The following is a 21,282-nucleotide window of genomic DNA, read 5'->3' as shown; positions in this document are numbered from 1 at the left end:
TGAATGTGAATTTAGTCTGATAGGCAAGCAGAAATTAGCCAAATAATGAACGCAAGCAACATTAAAAGCAACCTTTCATTCATTATAAACTGCAAAAGTTTATGAACGGAAAATAATACCAAAAAATTGCAAAAGTGTGTAATTAGTATTGTTTGAATGCACCATAGTAACACAGATGTTTAACAAGGCATTTTAAACAGTAACAACTTATACAATGAATATGAATGTATCTTTAAAGATACCTAGTATAGTAGAAACTACAAGTAGAAACTACAAAATGATAAAATAAAGCTTTATGATAAAATGTGGCGAGCGGTATCGAAAACATACTTTTTATCCTCTCCAGACGAATTTCCTTAATTCAGTCCACTCAATCCATGAAGCAAATGTTAAGTTACACTGGTTCATCATAAAAGTTTCTAAACCAATTCCTGTATTATAATATTTACAGTACAAACATTAACCTCAGTTGCTATATACCTTTAACGTATCGAGCTATCGTGATTCCATCTTATGGTAGCTGTAAATGAAGACCTATGATGTTATCATGCAAGATAAACCTACTTTAAAAGTCTCATTAATTAATCAAGAAACTAGGGCAGCAAAATGGAGCGAATTTCGATGAGATAAAAATCATTGAAAGAAGTTATAGGAGAACTGAAATCATTCGCTAAATCATTAAAGGAAATTCTGCTTAATTAAATGTAAGTGCATATTCTTATATGAAACCAGGGAAATGTTGAACGGGTACTAGACATTTAACGTTGTACAGTGTATCTTGTTATGCAGCTCCTTATGACGGCAACACATAAAGCAGTGTATACACAGTACAGAGAAAAATCTGATCTTTGACCAACGTTCGAAAATAATTTATTGAAATAATTAAATAAGTTCACATTGCATGTTAAACGGTATAACTTCTTTCAATAATTTGATTCTTTCAAAATATTGTTTGATAAGATGTAGCTTTGGACTGAGTAGGTGACGTCATCGATAAATTTGAATCAATAGGGTTTGCCCGACACTTCACGTAGCGATGATTATTTTGAATCAGATGATTCTAAGTCATTGGTGTTTACCTATCAACACGAGAGTGTAACTTCTGAGGGTGGAGGAAGAGGGGAAGGGGTTGGTGTTTCCACCCCCACCCCTCCCCTCCCGCCCCCCGCACAAAAAAAAACATACGCACTTTGGTAGGTCTGACTTATCCAGGAGGCATGATTGAACTTAACAATTCACTGCTGCTGAATGGAAACACAACAGTGCCGTAGCCGAGGCGGGTGGGGGGGGGGTGGACCTAGCCACCCAATATCTGTCTGACCTCACAGAAAAACACAATAGTCAGAAAAATGATCAGAAAAGTATTGTTCCCCCTCCCCCCCCCCCAAAAAAAAGAGTCTAGCTTCGACCCTGAAACACAACCAGTTGACACCGCGCAAACGATGCATCTAATGCCAACAAATTGGAGTTTATATTAGTAGGTCTATATGCAAGCAAGTTATACGTATAAAAGTCGATTGGAAATCAACTGACACTATAGGCTTAGTAAACGATAGTCTTCACAATCCATACAAGAGTCCGTAAGTTGCTTCTCAATACACAGAGGGAAATACTCCGTGAAGAGAACTACGGATATCTTATACAGTCTTCAGATTTCTCATATTTAAATCAGTAGGTGCAGCTCTGGACCAATCATGTACAATTCACTCATAATAAATTACATCATGTGATAGGTAGGTCGCACTCTGACGTCATTTGTTTCTAACCAATCGTTAGTCGAGGTTCTTCATTAACGCAATCTTCCCTATTTTTTTTTCAATCTGCGTCAAAATCAACGTTTTGTCATAGACTTGGTTTTCCTCTTTTTTTTTCCTTTCTGGTCTGGTTTGAATTTTCAAGATTTGCTAATCCGCTTGCCACTATTTTCCACTTCACTTTCATATTTCGCAATTTCATATTTGCTTTATTTCGATGCAGCCAGTATGCTTACAAAAAATTCGAAAATATCACATGAAATGCTTTAAGTTGGCGGTTTTCTATTGTCTTTAGCCAGAGTTTTACTTCTAATAATAAAATGATATATTAACGAATTTATGATTGACAGTAGAGTTTTTTTTTTTACAATTTGGACAACAGAACAACTCAGACAGTGAAGGAGATATAGAGCCAGATAACACTATTACCAACGTAAGGAAACGAAGCCGACGCCCCGCTATCGCACCGGGAATCCCCATTGGTGACGGAGGCCAATTCCTTATTGAGTAAGTATTTCAAATTTTGAACAAAGATACCTCAATATTTTGTCCTCTAATTAAGTTCTTCACCTCGCTCTTGCATATCGCTAACAATATTAATCTGATAGCACTCCTCAAAGGGCAACACTGCATTGTTGAGGGAAGGGGTAAGTGGGAGGGTGGCTGTATTATAAAATAAAGGCGCGATATTTAAGGGGTTGTGGGTGTTACCTACCTCCACATTTTCAACCACGAGAAAGTATTATAACGTAGCTAATTCGTAGCCTAAATATGTCTCAAATTGTACTAATCCATCCGAAATGTCACATCATTCTAACTAAGGTATCATTTGAAGCTCATAATTAACTAGTTATGAACCGTTTAATCTTGTACAAGAAACTGTTGTAACTTAACAAATTTAATGAGTTGCTTAGTTACCTTTTGCTCTCTTAGTGGACTGAAGTCATCCGTTATGATTTCCTGTACCTGGTCTTTCCTGTATCCGTTTGATATGGTATCATGTACAGTAAAGGGAAGACAGTCAACATAGTACGTATCATATACTATTGACACTCATTCAGATTCAGTTAATACATGGAATTTATCTTTTTGCAGGCCGAGTTCCCTTTCAACTGCAAATGGGTCAGATGTGAGTGATGGGAGAAGATCTCTGAGAGGTACGGTCGAATTACCTTCTTTTTCTAGTTTTAGTCATTAAAATAGTAAATATAATCACCCCTAATCAAAACGTCACTCCCCATCCAACTTGTTTAATTTATTAAAACAAAGATGAAATGTTCAATGCCATTTAGAACTTCACGCAGACCTGTTTGTCCTACGAAATTGCTTCTCGTCATATTATTGCATGCCCTTCAGCTGCGATAACTACGTCGTTGCTTATGAAATTACAAAGAGAGTGATAACAACGAATGATAAACTAAGATACGATGGATTACACATGGAATCAAGAGGCATCGCATTAAATGTTAATTACCCCCCCCCCCCCGCACCCCCTCCATTAAATGATAATTACCCCCCTCCTACCGCACCCCCCCCCCCTCCCCGAATAAATCCTCCCTATTGAAAAGGGTTCTTCCTTATCAATAAAACATATCTATAAAGTGTAAACTTTGTAAGATATTTTCATTATTTTTTTATGTTACCCCGTGGAACAAATGTAACATTCAGTTTTTTTGGTTGTCCTACTTAATTGGATGGCTTCAATGTTATTATTCTCTAGCGAGTCTTTGTCAATCCAGTTCGTCCGTGAGCATTCTTGAAGGTATGTTTTACACGTAGACTCCCAAAGGAGGGCGCAAAATGTATTGTAATTATAACCCACTTGCTTCAATCTTTTACACTACAATAAATACAGCCCCGCGCCAGCAAATTTACTGGTTACAACAACAAAAAATACTGTATGATAAATGAACTTATTTTTAATTTTATACGTCCTCTGCTAAGTAATATTATTAAAGAAAGCAATTCTTATATGGCTTGGAAAGCTGAGATGCTTTACTCTAGTATACTCAACAGTGCAAATTAACGAGATCTAAAGTCACTGAGATGGGAATGATTAATTGCTAAGAAATACTAATGGGATCGGAAATGATTCCCTTCAAACGAAGATATTAGAACTACAGAAATATAGCATCATTTTTAGAGTAAAGAAGGTAACATATTTCTTACAGTCACCCTACATGAACATCTGGATTGTGACGTCCAGTTTGGATCATGACAGGGGGCGGGGTGGGGTGGGGGGGGGCACAAAGCAATAAAATTTAATCTTAGAAAGTATCTTACTGACAAGATCGATAAATTACAGAATATTTAAATTGCTAAATTAATGTTAAATGGAAGAAAGTTATGTTTAAAAATTACAATTTTTGAATCCTTAAAAAAATGTTTTGTGCGGGGGGGGGGGGGCACTGCAATGTCATTGGAATTCTAACCATACACGAAGCCTGTATGCGGAGCATGCGCGTCACAGAACGGCCTGATTTTTGTATCAATTGTAGTGTAAAAGATTTCGGTTTTTCCTGCTGGGGATCTAGTTGAAAAGAGTCAGCATCAATTAATTCATTTCACTTGATTTCGTTGGTAACACAAAGATTAGTTTAGTGTGTAGTTTGGTAGATAGACTATTGTTTAGCTTTCATTTAGAAGGGTATGGATTAAAATATTTTGGGCGATTCATCAATAACATCTACTCTTTGTTTTTGTTCTGTCCCTTGGTGAATGAATTTATTCCGCATCTCCTTCAGTATTTAGTGCATTAATGAATAAACGGAAGTCTTTCAAAAAGAGTGTCACACGGTTTTAACATGACTGACGTGTAAACGAGACTATATCAATAATGCATATGGGTTTTATACATACATGTTAACAAAACGGCTGTATTTCTATCCATGATAAAAAAAAAGTGTCAGCTATACACGTAGGTTTAAATAAACAATGTAGGTTTATTGCCTTAAATACAGGTCAAAAACCTTGATTGGAATACAAATGGACTCCATTGTTTACCGGACATGATTAAAGTGATAAAACAATGCATGCAGACACTGAAAGAAGGAAGAAACACATGAAGGCAGCTACAGAAAACAGTTGCCATATTTACTTAAGCAATGCATTGTGACAACTTAAAAGTCCATCCATCCGTAAAATAAATTAATTAGAAATTGCTATATAATAAAACAATGCATATGCTCTGAACAGATGCGTTAAACATTAGATTATCTGCTTAGTCATAGCCTGCAGAAATGATATTTATCCCCGTAAAACAATTGCATTATGCATCTTTTTGTATGGACGTATAAGAGTATAAAGACAATGTAACTAACTATATAGTCGCCATATTGTAATGTGAATAGTCTTAATAGCCGCAAAATACTGTTTATCCCTCTTTATGACACATTTATATAGCCAATAGTTTCCTGTAAAGTAAAGATACCAAAATTAAACATTACTAAACATCACTTAGTGCTAGTAGGCTATAGACAACCTTCCCATAGCCAACACTGATAGTATTTCAAGGTAACATGTTGTAGAATACTCAGTGGTTAAACTAATATCTATATAAATATATATATATCTATATAAATAATTCCAGTTTATCGACGAAAAGGTATACGGCGAGTAATGCCAGCGACATATGTCTTCTAAACATGTTACTTTGTCATTTCGGACTCATTAGTTGTTCAGTACACCATGCATGTGAAGCATACTCTAACATGCATGTGAAGCATACTCTAACATGCATGTGCAATGGATTACCGTAGCTTATTCGTTGTATGTCTCAGTACGTATTCTCTTCAACTTATTCATCAGAGGATGCATGGAGAGATCTTTGTAATCTAACCATATACAAAGTTGTGGCCCTTTTCTTTTACGTTTGATCAGTATCAGAATCATCTTGGTTAAAGGTTATTGTATTCATAAGATCAAGGGAAACCGTTTTCTTTCTGAAAGACCATGATCTCTATTGAATTGAATTCAAGAAGTTGAGCATGTATGAATCTCAATATTGGAACACCAACTGACGTATGAAAGAGGGCGGGGTAGCTGACTGATGTGGGGGAGGGGGGAGGGGGTCAGTCGCCCAAAACTCCTTCAGTATCCCCACCCTCATCAAAGTAGACTTTCGGTGGAACATTCGTTATCAAGCAAGCAGGAGGGCGAGGTGGGGGAGGGGAGTGCATAACGCCCGACCCTTTCGTCAGATGGTTAATTCTGAAAATAATCGGGATAAATGAGAAGTTTTGACATTTACCGGCTACGGTTCATTTACGCTACCGCAGGGGGTTTCTCTAATATAATTTACATATATCATACGTATTTATATGTAAAGAAGAAGCGATATATAACCACTACGTATCGGATTTAACTATATGCCTAATATACACTAATAAAGAGATCCCCACGAACCTGGACGGAATTACCTCTGATGTTACAGACGTTTAAATGCAAAACACGGTTTCTTCGAACGATGTTAATTAATTAACTCACGTTTTTTTTTTGTCTCTAAAGGTTACATGAACCAACGATTCGAAGGTACGTGCAAAAATCTTCCTTTTCTCACTTTTTATTGGGGTTTTTTTCGTATTGTTATCAACCCTCTCCGACCCACAACCCCCCCCCCCTCCCACGCACACGTTTCTCCACCCACCTAATCCTGATATATTTGCATGCAACTAGCAGCACAATCTCTCTTCGTAAATGATGTAAATTGTTGATACTGAAACACTACCTTTATATGTCCTTCCAGTTCTGAAAAAAAAGACTTATTTTGCATTTGCGCTATCTTTCTTAATACAAATGGGGATTGTATAGAGAGGTTCAGTTATGTAAAGTGTAAAATTTCAATGTTATTTGGACGATTATTACTCGAAAGACATGTCTGCTCTATAGAGCATAGTCCAAAACTCACTGACAGTGACGCCTACCTGCCTCTTCCCATCTGGGGCACCGAGGGGCTTGGACAGAGGTGATCTTAAATATCCGCTGTCAATTCATGAAGATGTGTTATGTACAAAAAATCTCCAATCTCCTTCCCCTTCTTATTTTGGGAGGAGCGAGGGAGGGGAAATGGGGAGGGGAGGGAGGGGAAAGAGTCTGGCTTTGGTACCAATTTTCTTTTTCTTCATTGTTCTTTCAAGAAATTGACGTATTCTTTCCCTCTCCTTTTTCCTTCCCCTTTTCTTTCTGGCAGTAATATAGTATTTAAGAGGGTAGTTTGTAACCTGTTACCAAAATTTATCGTCCAAGACATTTTAAATATTTTCTATTACGTGGTATAACATTGGTAATGGTCGGTATCAACTCGATTTTGTTGTTAGCTATAACTACTATAAAATCATTAAGTTAGGAAAGTATCATAAAAAATAATGAAAAATGAAACCGGTCATTTGGTTCAGTTTACCTATATGTTAACACGAATGAAATTAAGTTTGACCCATCTGCAAATAGAAATAAACGTCTGAAAAAACTAGTCTAGTTCTCGATACACATATTAAAACAATTGGAACAATTTTGATGCATTCACTATTTTTCTTTCCTAATTTCTTTCTTCATGCATGGTTCTTTAACTGCAATGCATTTGCATTTTTCCTTGTTCCTGTACTTTGGTGGGTTTTATTCCTGCTCGCCTCTTCAATCTTTCAGATGATATTTCTCATCTCAATCAAGCTATAAAACACCAACAAGGTAAGTTTTTTTTTTAATTCCTGGCTCCTGTTTTTGCCTTCTTTTTCATTTATTTGTCTCTCCGCCCCCCCCCCCCCCCCTCAAGGTAATAATATAGGGTCCATAAATAATAATGTCTACTTATTCTTATGTAATGAAAAAAAAAATCAGTTTCAACAATGTATTGGCATATTTACAACTATAACTCGCGTAACGAGGCTATTTCCTAGTATGTTTTTAGCAACTATATACCGTGAAAATAACATGTCATTTATAGCATATTACAATCGGCTAAGTGCCATTTATGGAGTCTGCTATGATTTTCGGTAACACTGACACCAAACTGTTGGTATGCTAAAATTGCTTTTAACAAAATCACAATTTGTGGTTCTGAAATTTATTCCCAGACTGTGAGGAGTTTTGCATTACACACAACTTTTCAGTCAGATTCCAAGATTCCACATCGGAGATCATAATTTGACTGCTTGCATAAGTTAGAGACAAATCGGAGGGAGGACCTTGATGCTGCGTTACAATTTCTTGAGAAAAATGAGATGAAATCCTGTTTTATTCGAGATTAATTTTACATCAGCTATTCCCCTCTCTAATAACTCTTTCCTGTATTGATCAGTCTAATACGATGGCATCTAAAATATCTACGAAATAATGCTTTCCTTCTGAAAAACGTACTGCAACTAAAACTTTGAATGTTTCTTTAAGACAATTTATCAGAATATTGCCGAACTGTTAGCAAACTGCTTATCCACTAAAGAGCCTGTGTAAGAGAACATGTGTAAAGTAAGAGGGCCTGGCGTTTCGATCCTAGCAGGATCTACTTCAGGGATCTTCTTCGAAGCAGATCCTGCTAGGATCGAAACGTCAGGCCAACTTACGTTTACACGAATATTAGTTTTGACAGATAAACCTATACACAAGATTGCAAAAGTAGATAGTTTACTCTGTTTTAAGTTTTGTGTCTTTTGAAGTCAATTTGTGTGTATGAAACTCGCTTCATTAGAATGAATTCTGTTCTATGTCTCGCAGTCTCTTTAATACATGGTTAGTAATTCAAGTGTATGTCAAACATGCAAATAACATCAATCATGCAGTCCCCAACACAATGTTATATATATATATATGGATGAGTTAAACATTAATCATAACGTGCTATATGCAGCTTTCAGAATAATAAATAAATTGTCAACAACATCATGATCGTTAAATATTTGAATGATAAGTTTGGCATGAAAACAACAAACAAATATCCTTCTAGTTAGTATACAAAACCAGTAAAGTAGTTCATACTTCATTTTCACTGTACAGACATCTGTAATATTCCAATTTGAGTTAGCCGCTAATATTTCAACCCTTACGAAATCTAACGAGATATACCAAACCCAGTAAATAATCTTCACATAATGAAATTATAATTCTGAATTCCTTACATTTTCCCTGAAAACGTGCTGCCTTCAATTTTCCTGTGCAGAATCTTGTTTCAGACATTTTGTCAGGTTTTTTCTAATAAGTTCTTATAACAATGGTTCTCTCTTCTCAATTTCAGCCCAAAAGAAGAAACTTAGGAAGAGGCCAACGAAAGGGGTAAGTTGAGAAAAAGGTTTCTTCAGCCCATTGAACCTAAACATTAATGGCATTCCATGTTAGGCGAATGTTACTATACATAAGTCAAATTGTCCTATACTGTTACTCTCATTCTTAATATATGTTCGCATCCCAACACGTATAATTTGGACGACCCCCACCCCCAACGACTGTCCCGTCAGTGGTGTGCGCAAGGGCCGGGTATCCCCCTCCCCCCCCCAAAAAAAACTCCAATCGTCATTCGGGGTACTTAGACCACTGCTACGGGGGTGTACACCCACTTTTCAACCTAAAATTAAATCACCAAGAGTATTTCATTAGCACAAGCTTGCATTTAGAGCTTATTATTTACCTAATGTACAGTAGAAATATGACCCAGAATACACTATTTGAAGTCTTAAATTTCAATTCATATATGAAAGTTGCCTTCAACGACCAAAGGGCCAATACCTTTATGAAATCCTTCCTTCGCCTCTGGCCCTTCTTTAAAAGTTCAGCCCCTACCTAAATCGGTCCGATTGGGGGTGGGAGGGGGGTGGATCTGCCCCCACTTGTGAAATCCTGTGCACTCCAATACGTCCGATACATATACCTCTGTGCCGCTACGAGAGCGCCTCTCCATTTGTTATTCCTGGTATAAACGAAGTGGTCAGCGATATATATTTCCATGGATACGGATGAAATAAGAAATAAGATGAAATAGCATTACAACAAAGTAATATTAGTGAGGTTTACATTTCTATACTAAAGTGTCTTTGAGGAATTGCTCTTTCAAGTTGGAGGCGCAATAACAGTGGTTGAATTAAACCCTTGCATGCAGGTTTGACTCACTAGTTTATGACACACTGCTTCTAATGAGCACCACAAATGCTATCCATTGGTTAGCCACAGTGTCAAATAACCCTTTGATTACTTACACATTGTCAGGGTTAAATGGTGTTGAATTTCATATTTAATAGCGAATATAAAGAAACCCAAATTGATGCAGAAGTAAGACTGTCATCTGCACTCGCTTTTGTTTTATCGAATTTCATTTAATTATGACGACCTATCTAAGTTTAAGTGAAGCGACTGGACTTGGTAGTGTATAGCACACAAGTACATTAAAACGGTGACTTAACACACAAAATTAATGTTGATATGTTGTAGATCGTTTGTAACCTATATGGTACCAATCACATATTGCAATTATATGACTTTTAATGGTTTGAAATGACACTTTAAGCATCTGCGGCTCGTCATTAAAGTTGACTTGACTAACCATAGCCTAACACAGAGACCAGTAGGTCAATATCTCAGATGCAACATACAACTAAAAAGGAACTAACCTTGAAACTAAAGTGGTCTAAAAATGGCATTTATAAAAACCTATTGCAACATTTAATGAATGTAGTTAAACGTCATCCAGAGGTACTCTGTTGTATCTATGTAATTAATGACGCACTTGTTTTTGATTTGGTTATTAGAATTTATAAAATCAATGGATTAACAACAGACCTGCCCTGAGGATCTGACGTCATCATCAATTAACTAGCCTTAAAGGAGCATTTCAGAAATGTAATATATATAAAAGCTAAACATCTTTAAACTAAAATAGCTATAGAAGTATTAAAAGTACTCAAAATGTCATTTTTCCTGGACTTTGACATATCGAGAATAATACTCTGTCAGACGCAGCGTCAATAACAATAAAAGAACAGTCACGTGCTGTTGTCTCAAGTAACATATTAACAACTCATGACAACCTTTTGACGGAGATTAATGGATTTATGAAGGTTTTATCATTGGGTCCAATGATGTTTATATAGAGCTACAAGAACATGCTTTGACAGATTAACTGTAATATAATGGATTCATATCGAAACTAGGTTGAGCAAGGGCGTTTTCCTCGTTATCAACAACTTTGCCTTAAAGGTGCACTCTAGTTGCATCTCTTAAAAAATGAAATTCAATACTTTTGGACTTATCAACACTATCAATCTGCCTATAGTCAGTCTGCCTATAGTCAGTCTACCTATGGTCAGTCTACCTATGGTCAGTCTACCTATGGTCAGTCTATTTATAGTCAGTCTGCCTATAGTCAGTCTGCCTATAGTCAGTCTGCCTATAGTCAGTCTGCCTATAGTAGGTCTGTCTATGGTCAGTCTGCCTATGGTCAGTCTGCCTATAGTCAGTCTGCCTATAGTCAGTCTGCCTATAATCAGTCTGCCTATAGTCAGTATGCCTATAGTCAGTCTGCCTATGGTAGGTCTGCCTTTTGTCAGTCTGCTAATAGTCAGTCTGTCTTTGGTCAGTCTACCTATAGTCAGTCTGCCTATGGTCAGTCTGCCTATAGTCAGTCTGCTTATAGTCAGTCTGCCTATGGTCAGTCTGCCTATAGTCAGTCTGCTTATAGTCAGTCTGCCTATGGTCAGTCTGCCTATAGTCAGTCTACCTACCTTCAGTCTGCCTATGGTCAGTCTGTCTATGGTCAGTCTGCCTTTAGTCAGTCTGCCTATAGTCAGTCTGCCTATGGTCAGTCTGCCTATGGTCAGTTTGCCTATAGTCACTTTGCCTATGGTCAGTCTGCCTATAGTCAGTCTGCCTATAGTCAGTCTGCCTATAGTCAGTCTACCTATGGTCAGTCTGCCTATGGTCAGTCTGCCTATGGTCAGTCTGCCTATGGTCAGTTTGCCTATGGTCAGTCTGTCTATAGTCAGTCTGCCTATAGTCAGTCTGTCTAAGGTCAGTCTGCCTACATAGCCTATAGTTACAAGTATTATAATTAAGTCCAACAACAACATCTAGTTGAGAATACTTCAACGATAGCAATCGATAATTACTTATACTATATTACTTGGGAACTTATCAGTTTCATTCAACTACAATACTACTACTTTTATCGACATTGTCTCGCGTATCCAGTACTGTACTTCGTAGCTAAGGCATATAACACTGGCCAGTAGTACATGCAAGACAACTACAGTCGACTACAGTGTTTATTTCTTTGACTGTTAGACAGTTAACAATATTACTGGTTTTTCTTTCTTTGACTGTTAGACGGTAAATAATCTTGATGGTTTAATAATTCTCTATATTCCGAAGCATAAAAAAGTACGAAATAAAAACAACGGAAAAAGTGATAAAGAACTGAAGCTGACCGAAGAATCATTCCTTATTTGTTCATTGAAGAATACTTAATTCCTTTATCTATTTCTTGTCATTATCATGTTTTGTTATTCCATTCTTGTTACACAGAAGCAAAAGAATAGGACAGAACTGGAAGAAGCATTGAAACGGTACACAATTTACGATAAAGAAGAACTTGAGTTTGCCAAATATGGGGTGAGTGATCACAACAATGCCTGCATAGTTAATTTTGAATATTCCATCTTTCGATGATATGTATAAACTATAGGTGAAACGAAACGCATGTATATTACCAACGTGAGTGTTCTGGTGAACACGTCATGGTATTCTGCTAGACAAACCCGTACACTTTCTACTGAAGTACGTGACATCGCAGTTTGAGCTGGTTACGGTATTTCAGTATTTATCGATGACAAAAATTTATTATAGAGCTTTGATTGCCAAGTAATCGTGTCATTACGTTACTATTCTTTAGTCAACTTTTGTCCTTAAGTTCGGGGGTTTAAGAAGAGGGGGGGGGGGGAGGGGCGACTACCAAAGTATTTAGCTGCTTCGGCTCTCAGCAACATCTTTGTAGTTGGTAATTGTTCCATCCTAGTTAATTACACAAGAGGAATTAAACTATAACTGAGACATAAGAAAAGGAAAATGCCTCAAATTAATCCCAAAAAACTCTGCATTGAAACTTAACTATAGTTAACTATTTTTTTGTTGTTGAAAGTTTTAGTTCAGAGAACTCGAGGAGTAGAACTGTATCTTCTGCTTTAGATATACTTCGAATAAATTATAATTTTGTATTGTTTTGATTTGATTTTCATTCCAGCAAGATGGATTGGACTGGGTGTTCTTTATGAAGGACGTACTCCAAGTAGAACACATCCCTAAACCAAACTCAAGCGAATGCAAGAGAAGAAACAAGATTTGGGAATTATTTAGGAGTGAGGTTGTCTATTTGGTGGATCATATTCTCATACTTAAGAATGTAAGTTAATAAATAACGTGTTTCATGTATAACTTCTCGGGTGGAATTGTATTTCATTCTTTTACATTTATTTATTTCATTTTATAATGACGATTCCATGATCACGATCAAGTTGATTTAAATGTCGCTGGTTATTTTTCTTTCAATTTGCAGGTTTTTCAAGGCTCTTTACTCTTCTTAATAAGCGATGAAAATACATTTGAGAATATTGAACCGAGGAAAGTGTTCGCCAATCTGGACGAGATCTGTTCTGTAAGTGTATGCTTAATATTATACGCTGTAGCGTAACAACCGTAAGCGATCATACTCCAAAAAAGTCAAGAAAAGTCAATGTCGCGGTTTTATTTTTACTATCTATTTTACAATGGTGGGTTCATGCAGGAATGTGTGGGGGTGCACATCCCTCTCTTTCAAACTCACAACATACTTAAATTAGTTTTTAGCAGAACTCATAGTGTACATTCTTTATTTTTCACCTAATTAAAAGTCTCAATATGCTTCCGAATGCACACCTAAAAGTCTAACCTTAATAATAGCATGATGAAACCTATGCATTCTTCGATATAGTCAAGTAACCCAATAGATCTTTTAATATTACATGATTGGTAGGTAAAGTTGTGTTTAGTGTGTGTATAGCTAGCTTAGAATAGGAACCTGTAATACACATAATACATTAATGTAACAGTAAAAACAAACCTTAATGAAGATTAGCCATAAAGGAATATACCTGTTGATTATTATAGATGCATCGATGAATATTCATGTTATTCATGATACATTATAAATATGCATCAATGTCTGTTCGTATAGGTAAGCACAGCCTTTTGCCGAGAACTCTACAAAGGATTGAAGGAGACGACGACCAGAGAGATTTTCGGTCCTACTGAGGTTATAGTCAGACTCTTAGAGAATGTAAGTTTAAGATTTCTGCGAAAAGAAACATCGCGGAACTGAATGATGATGTAATTACTAAATGAAAAAAAGGTTGTTTGTGCCTGCGACCTTAGTTTTCTCTGTTACTCTGTTGTATGAACGTTACATTATTGACGGCAAACAAATCATTGAGAAGTTAATTAATAGATTATCTGAGCCGTATCACAATTTAAAGCAGGTATACCCCTAACATATAGCCTACTATTCATTTTAAGCAAATGACTGTTGTTTTTACTGTCAGTGAGTGTACCAGTTAATTAAGTTTTGCGGCGAGAGGCAAAACGTGACATATAGAGAGGTTATACATGTAACTGCACTAGTGTATGATTTACAAAAGTATTTACTGTTTGAAATCCATCCAAGATGCCAACCTTTGATCCCTGATGACCCCCTATATGAGCAACTTTAGCTTCACTGGGTTGAAAAGTAAAATTCGATATCGTGCAGACTACATGATACATGTATATGAGTGAGGACACAAAGGAGCTCAGTTTATGCATAAACTTAGTTGTTTTGTTTGAGAGTGGAAGTAAAATTTGAACTTTACCTTGTTGTACTATTAGACTAGGGGCTTGTAAAGGGTTTGCGTTATTCCTCCCCCTCTCCCACCCCTAAAATACTAAGGTACCCAATGTTAGCCAAACGCGTAAGGAACCAATTTACACGTCTAAGAAACAGTTCACCCCAAAATGGTTTAATTTAGTCTTCACGTTGAAAACGTGCTTATCAATTTTAGTTTCTTAGTGGACCTGAAAATGCTTCGAGATGCCTTTTGGATGATACTGAAATGAATCGGACAAAAAGAACACGGAAGAAGGCAAATATATGGAACCAGGCCAGAATAGTACTTATGTTACAAGTTAATATAAAAGAAATAATAGGAGACAAAGGGGCCGATGTTCCAGTCTCGGTGAGGCATGAAGCTATTGCAATGCTTAGTTCTAGATTTAACAACACCACGCAACGGTAGTCTTATCAGGATCGGTGACGTGTGCAAAGGGGGAAGCTTCCAACGTCAGACGGGGGGTTCATTCGTTGAAGAATTAAATCACTGTTAAGGATTTAAAACAAAAACTATCAAGAGTATTTATAAGTACAATCTTGCATATAGAACTTATTATAGACCTAATTCCCGTGACTTCAGAATACATTTTTTGACGTCCAAATTTGTTTAAATGGAGTAAGACCTCCAGACCCCCTACATGAGAGTCGAGTCGTCTCCAGCTATACCCTTCTTTATGAAATCCTTATTTCGCCTCTGACCCCTCGATTAAAGTTCAACCCTATCTAAAAATTGTAAATTAGTTTTCTCCCCTCTCCCCCTCCACCCCAGCCCCACCCAAGCGACTCCAACAACAATGACAATAATATCCGAGTCACTGAGATAAAAGTTCAAAACTTAATGGGTGAGTAATAGAAACTGGAGTTTGCCAACGTATCGCCTACAACCTCTTTATTTCTTCTTGTTTAAACAGTTTGACACGAAGATAAGTCCAGCGTACCAGACATACTGTATGAATTATGACTCTGGTGCTGTGGAATACCTCAAGAAAAATGAAGAACACGTTGACTTCCGTACATTTCTTGAAGTAAGCTTATCCTTTTAATTATAGTTTAACAACATTTATCGCCACATAAATGTCACTTCATTCGTTTGTTTTAAGTTCGTCGAAGTGAGTGCGATGTTACATACATTCATGGTCATAGCATAAGCTAAGCAAACCGTGCGCGCTATCCTACATGTGACGCAATCGGTTGACGCAAACGTCTCTAAATATAAATAAATAAGGTGCTATAAATAATTCCCACTTTAGTAACAGAGAATGTTGAGCGACTTTTTACTGGAAATCTGCCTTTATTCTTATTCGGAATTCAGTTACATTATAACTAACATTTGGCTTTCATTACAAACGTCATAAATAGGCGGGAATACGTCACAGTCCTGATACACAAAAAACTGGGCTAAGAATGTCGTCTGAATGGCCCACAATTTCTTCAATAGTTTGGTTTAAGCGAACAAGTGGGTGATATTTTCTGTTAAGTCTATACCATTTTCGCTAAGTAATAAAACAACCTAAATATAAATGATTAGGCCTCTTCTCTGCCTTTGGCAAAAACAACAGCTGTATCTCGCTAATGGTCGTTTAGTTAAGATCTTTGAAGTGGCGAATGGGCTGCGCAAAGGATCGGCTATAATTTACTCATTTATGTTAAAGCAGTGAACTGCTCATTGTTGGTTTCCTTAACAAGGTGAATCTATTTGCTATCATTTTTGCGAATGAAATGCCCAACTGATGAGACCCCCGAAATATGAGCATTTCGTCGCCTGGGAAAGTATATTATTAAGTATATATGTATAAAACAATCAATTGCCGATTTTTTTTTAAATTGAATCATTTGACATCAAGATCAACATTCTTTATCTACAGCTAAGAGAAAAGGAGTGTGGTAAAAGCAGACTAGGGATCAAGGACTTCTTGGCTGCACCGATACAAAGAATCACCAAGTATCCTCTACTCCTGAGAGAAATTCGAGACAACACACCAGATAACAACGCCAAGAACCATCTCATGATTGTCATAGAGAATGTATCAACAGCAATAAGTAAGCAATTCGGTATTAAACAAGCAATTACCACCTTCCATCACTATCCTACCCTGCCCCCCCCCCCCACCCCTCACTTAAATTTAGAGACTTATCGATCGAAGGCTTCGCAATGTCCGTATGATTATACTTTAAAAACAAAGCATAAAATCAGACCAAACAGGTCATCGATATAGATTGGCTAGGAAGATGATTTCAATTCGTGTTCCGCGGTTATTCGCATGGTCTTCATGGGGTTTACGATTTACAATTGTCGAACCAAAGTAATAGTTTATAGAGATTCCATGGGACTATAGACTGTTTGGAGTTTGTCATTATACTTACAGAGTCTAGCATATGTCCCATTTTAAAAAATATTATGAAATTGAAATAATTAATCTTGAATAAACTGCTTTACGTGATTTGACAATGACAACGTAATTAGGACGTAAACGAGGTGTGGTATTTCTTATCAATGTTAGAGGTATATAGTCTGCATATAGTTTAATTTATCAAAAAAAAAAAAACATTCATTGCTTATGCTGCTTTCAGGTAACTTAGAGAAGAAGGTGAAGTGGTTGGCTAAATTTGAGAGACTGAAAGAACTAGACGAAATGATTGTCTGGCCGCAATCGGATCCAATTGAGGGAAAGAATGCAGTCACTGACGTAAGTATACACATCTGTTACGCTTTATTACGCATTGCTACATTATTCATATTGTATTCAACTTAAAGAAATACTTTCCTTTGAAACCAGAGTTCTTGTGTACAGCTATCGACAGTATAGTTTAATAACCGCATATTAACATTCAGTTATACTGGATATTATTGCATCACTGATAATTCAAAACCATTCTATGCTTGAACTGACCAAATAATCAGCTTTACTCTCGTATATCAAGTATTTTCATACGACAAGGTGCAGCTAGTACGGCAGACATTCTGTGCTTTGAACAAATTGTTTTTACATTTTAATATCTTCCTTTAAGATTTGGCTTGCTCAATGTTCTTCCCGGGCTACATATTGTTTTAATTTTCAAGCTATAAATCAAACAGTGTAATGAAGATATTGGGGGTCGGGGGGGGGGGAGGGAGTATCAGAGATGGCAGACGGATTGATTGTGTTAATGCCATGCACAGTAGTATGTTGTAGTGATTTACCAGCAAATGTACAGGTTATGATATTTTAGTGTACTTCACATGCTGTATGATGACATGAAAACTTGATATGAATTATTACAGCGTGGGTATATATTTATTGAACGCAGGAGTGGAATTTCCAGTGCATACCATGAATTATGCAGCTAGAAGGAGGCCTAAGTACACTTGCTCAGTATCTTTAAAGCAACATATAACGAATTATTATGTAAACAGTGTAAGATAAGCGATTGTAAAAGGGGATACTTCGTGATTGTCTGTAGTACTCTCAGACGAGTAGGTGCATAACACAGTTATACATTAGCATATTGGGGGAAGGGTTAAACTGTTTTTGAATTTACCTACAACAAGAAAAGCAATCCAAGGGTGGAGACTGCATGCTCCACCTCCCCTCCCCACACCCACCCCCCCCCCCGACACCCATCATAGCATGACTACAACTAGTAAAACCGGTAAATAATGGAACAGTATTCCAAAATTTTTAGTAATATCGTAACTGTCTGAAGTTGATATGGTTGATTGATATGGGGAACTTCGCTAATGCTTTTTAGCAACTCAAAGCGTTCTTCAGTGCTCACACTTTGGTTTTTATGAGGACTTTAAGATGACATATTGATTGCAAATCATCTTGAACTGTCTTTAGTTATAGTGAATCATACAAAGGTTGACGTCTGCTCACTTCACTATACAAATTTAAGCAATTCACCATAAACAGAATCTTAAAGACTGCATGCATTTGGTATTACATACAATTATATTCTTAATGTACACGTCGTGTATGTGCAGCTGCTAGACCGCATGTTATAGTCGCTATTAAAGACAAGACTTCCTATTTGAAACTAACCGACGCAGGCCTGACTTGAAAGAACGGCGAGGGCGGCACAGCCTCGGAGTCAACTAAGGAGCTCGGAAAATTATAGGGGTGGCCTGAGAAAATATGACATAAAGAAAGTTATAATTGTATTTTTCAAATTAAAATTTATGGAAAAATAAGAGTGAAAGGGGGGTTGAAGGGGGGGGGGGTGTTGTGACGAACGAAGTAGCCCCGTAGGTCCTAAATGAGATTATCCAACCCAAGTGCACTTCTCAGCAACACTCTCTTTAATAATGTACATCATACTATAGAACAGTGTTCAACGTCCCCCTGTCTCCTCATTACTAACGCACTTTTTCATTATATAGTCGTTTTACACAGTCTTATATGCCAGCTCCGCTATAAGTAACATATTTGTTGGGGTTATTTACAATTGATTCTTTTCAGTATATCCGAACTGTTCTAAATGAGAACACTCAGCTTCCGAACCAGATGCTCTTTGGGAGCAACAAGAGAAATTTAGCATCCGAAGGACCACTGCAAATGATGGGTAAGTATATGAATGTAGTCCTATACTTATCAATGGATATGACCGCACACAGTGCATATCGCATAATATCTCTGAAGTTCTGATGCTGGAGATTTGCGTGGATTTGGGGAACAAATTTTCACGATAAAAAGCCTCCAGTCCCTACCCCCGCAAACTCAAACACTCGCATCAAAGATCAGTTTAATTACAGAGGGGCTTGGGGAAAGTTCATAGTTGATAGACGCTTAGGGTAAGTCTCTCTTGTTCGATCGGAGGGGACCATCTCTTTCGATTTTAATTGTCTTCTTTTCTGTAAGGTAAAAATATACCTGCCTTCGATTTTCATCGTTATCTGAACATTTCATCAATTAAATCTCCGCAGTGCTTTCATGAGATCACGTGACATACCAAATTTAAAGCCATAGTCACGTCAGAACTTGCAGCATATGTGGGGATTACGAAGGGTTAAAACTATACTTTTTACCAGAAGTGAAAGTAATGGATAATATATAAAGATACATAGCGCCCCCTACTTCGACTTACTTTTTCCTTGTTGCTCCATTCTTTTCTCTTTCCAGAGAGCAACAAATTTGTAGATATTTACATCTTATTATTCGAGGATCTTTTACTACTTACAAGGAAAGATTCGAAAAAGAGAGAGAAAAAATTATCCACAGCAGGAATGACGACGACTCCAAGACAATCTGATTCTATCATCCCGAGATCCTCTGATTGTAACCTCAATGTACACAAAGAACCGATACCCCTGGACAGGATTAGCATTATAGATATGGATTACGACCAGGGTGTAGGTAAGACAGAAACCTCAAGCAACTACCATTAAATGTGATATATATATATATATATATATATATATATATATATATATATATATATATATATATATATATATATATATATATATATAAATATATTTATTTATTTATATATATATATATATATATATATATATATATATATATATATATATACATATATATATATACAGTATATGCAGTTAATACAGTAACGTAATCAATCAGGCCTCAAGAACGGCCGGGCTCAGGGATACTGATTTCACAGGGACCTATCTTTGTACTCTTCATTTTGTTGTTGTTAAATATTATGAAAATGAGAATACGCCATGTTTTATGCAATATTTTTCCAAGTCCCCTTATTGAACCCGGGCCCCCGAGCTGTAGCCACCCGACCCCCCCCCTCCCCGTCCCTCTTGTCAGTTGTCAGGCCTGTCATAGATAATGGACCACGACCAGGTTGCAGGGAAGATTTAAACCACATATAACTCTTACTTATGATGTATTAAGCAGCAACACACTCCGTACACCTCTGGATTTGATCTTTATATATATTACATACACGTCACGACTAGGGTGTAAAAACCAACCTCATGAGAATTGTTACTCAAACCAAATTGTATAAACAGTAATATGAAAAACTTTTGGATCATGTAATAACTCAAGGATACTGGAGTCTGAAAGAAGTCGCCTCGAATCTAGTCTTTTTTGTTATTGATAAACTAAGAACTGGGGAGCTCAACTTCACCCAGTCGTTAAAATGCTGTTATAACAACCTCGTCCACTGATTATCATTATCAGGATACAACAACCACTGGAGAGTAATGCAAGACAATGATAGTTGAGCGTTTATTCTCTGTATGATATCAAGAGAAACTTGCATTGCTAGTTGAATTAAAAACAACTTTTTTCTTTCTTTTGTTAACCAGATTTAGGAGTAAAGAACATATTTGCACTGGTTCAATTCAGCCGTTACGGACAACCCACAGGAGTTACAATCCTTGCCGCTCAAACACAACTCATTAAGGTAAGTGTGGTGTTGAACAACAAAAAAACAGGAACAAAGCAAAACACTGGAGATATTCTTTGTTTCTTACTGAAATATGAAAGGGTGCCAAACTCCGCCTTAAACTCGAAGACTGGGCAATCCTGAGGACTTAACCAATGGGAACATTGGAGGGGAAGGGGAGTTTACCAAGAGCACCCCCACCCCCGCCTTGAAACTCTCTACGGAAAATGTTAAACCACGGAATCACCTTTGGCTTAATTAATGTTTACCAATGATTCAGAGATAACCCAACGTCCTATCCCCCCCCCCCAAAAA

General features: G+C 36.9%; 1 protein-coding gene across 12 annotated transcripts in view; it reads left to right on the top strand.

The window, feature by feature from the left end:
- The window catches only part of LOC139960817 (pleckstrin homology domain-containing family G member 7-like), a 142,364-nt gene that overhangs the window by 117,104 nt on the left and 3,978 nt on the right, over positions 1-21,282 (top strand). For 9 of the 12 annotated variants that reach the window (XM_071959397.1, XM_071959387.1, XM_071959396.1 and 6 more), the window contains exons 5-20: positions 2,137-2,261; positions 2,850-2,911; positions 3,475-3,516; positions 6,261-6,284; positions 7,395-7,436; positions 8,977-9,014; positions 12,252-12,338; positions 12,967-13,125; positions 13,279-13,377; positions 13,936-14,037; positions 15,534-15,647; positions 16,488-16,662; positions 17,194-17,309; positions 19,062-19,164; positions 19,722-19,955; positions 20,888-20,985. In XM_071959397.1, coding sequence (XP_071815498.1) covers positions 2,137-2,261; positions 2,850-2,911; positions 3,475-3,516; positions 6,261-6,284; positions 7,395-7,436; positions 8,977-9,014; positions 12,252-12,338; positions 12,967-13,125; positions 13,279-13,377; positions 13,936-14,037; positions 15,534-15,647; positions 16,488-16,662; positions 17,194-17,309; positions 19,062-19,164; positions 19,722-19,955; positions 20,888-20,985 — 1,620 coding nt within the window. The remainder of the gene's footprint in view (positions 1-2,136; positions 2,262-2,849; positions 2,912-3,474; positions 3,517-6,260; positions 6,285-7,394; positions 7,437-8,976; positions 9,015-12,251; positions 12,339-12,966; positions 13,126-13,278; positions 13,378-13,935; positions 14,038-15,533; positions 15,648-16,487; positions 16,663-17,193; positions 17,310-19,061; positions 19,165-19,721; positions 19,956-20,887; positions 20,986-21,282) is intronic. The other 3 variants (XM_071959389.1, XM_071959388.1, XM_071959394.1) reach the window with 3 other exon arrangements.

Source organism: Apostichopus japonicus, chromosome 20 (assembly GCF_037975245.1).
Source record: "Apostichopus japonicus isolate 1M-3 chromosome 20, ASM3797524v1, whole genome shotgun sequence".
In the NCBI taxonomy this organism is placed as follows: Eukaryota; Metazoa; Echinodermata; class Holothuroidea; order Aspidochirotida; family Stichopodidae; genus Apostichopus; species Apostichopus japonicus.
The sequence above is the reverse complement of the archived record's forward strand: the minus strand, read 5'-3'. Positions and strand labels throughout refer to the sequence as shown.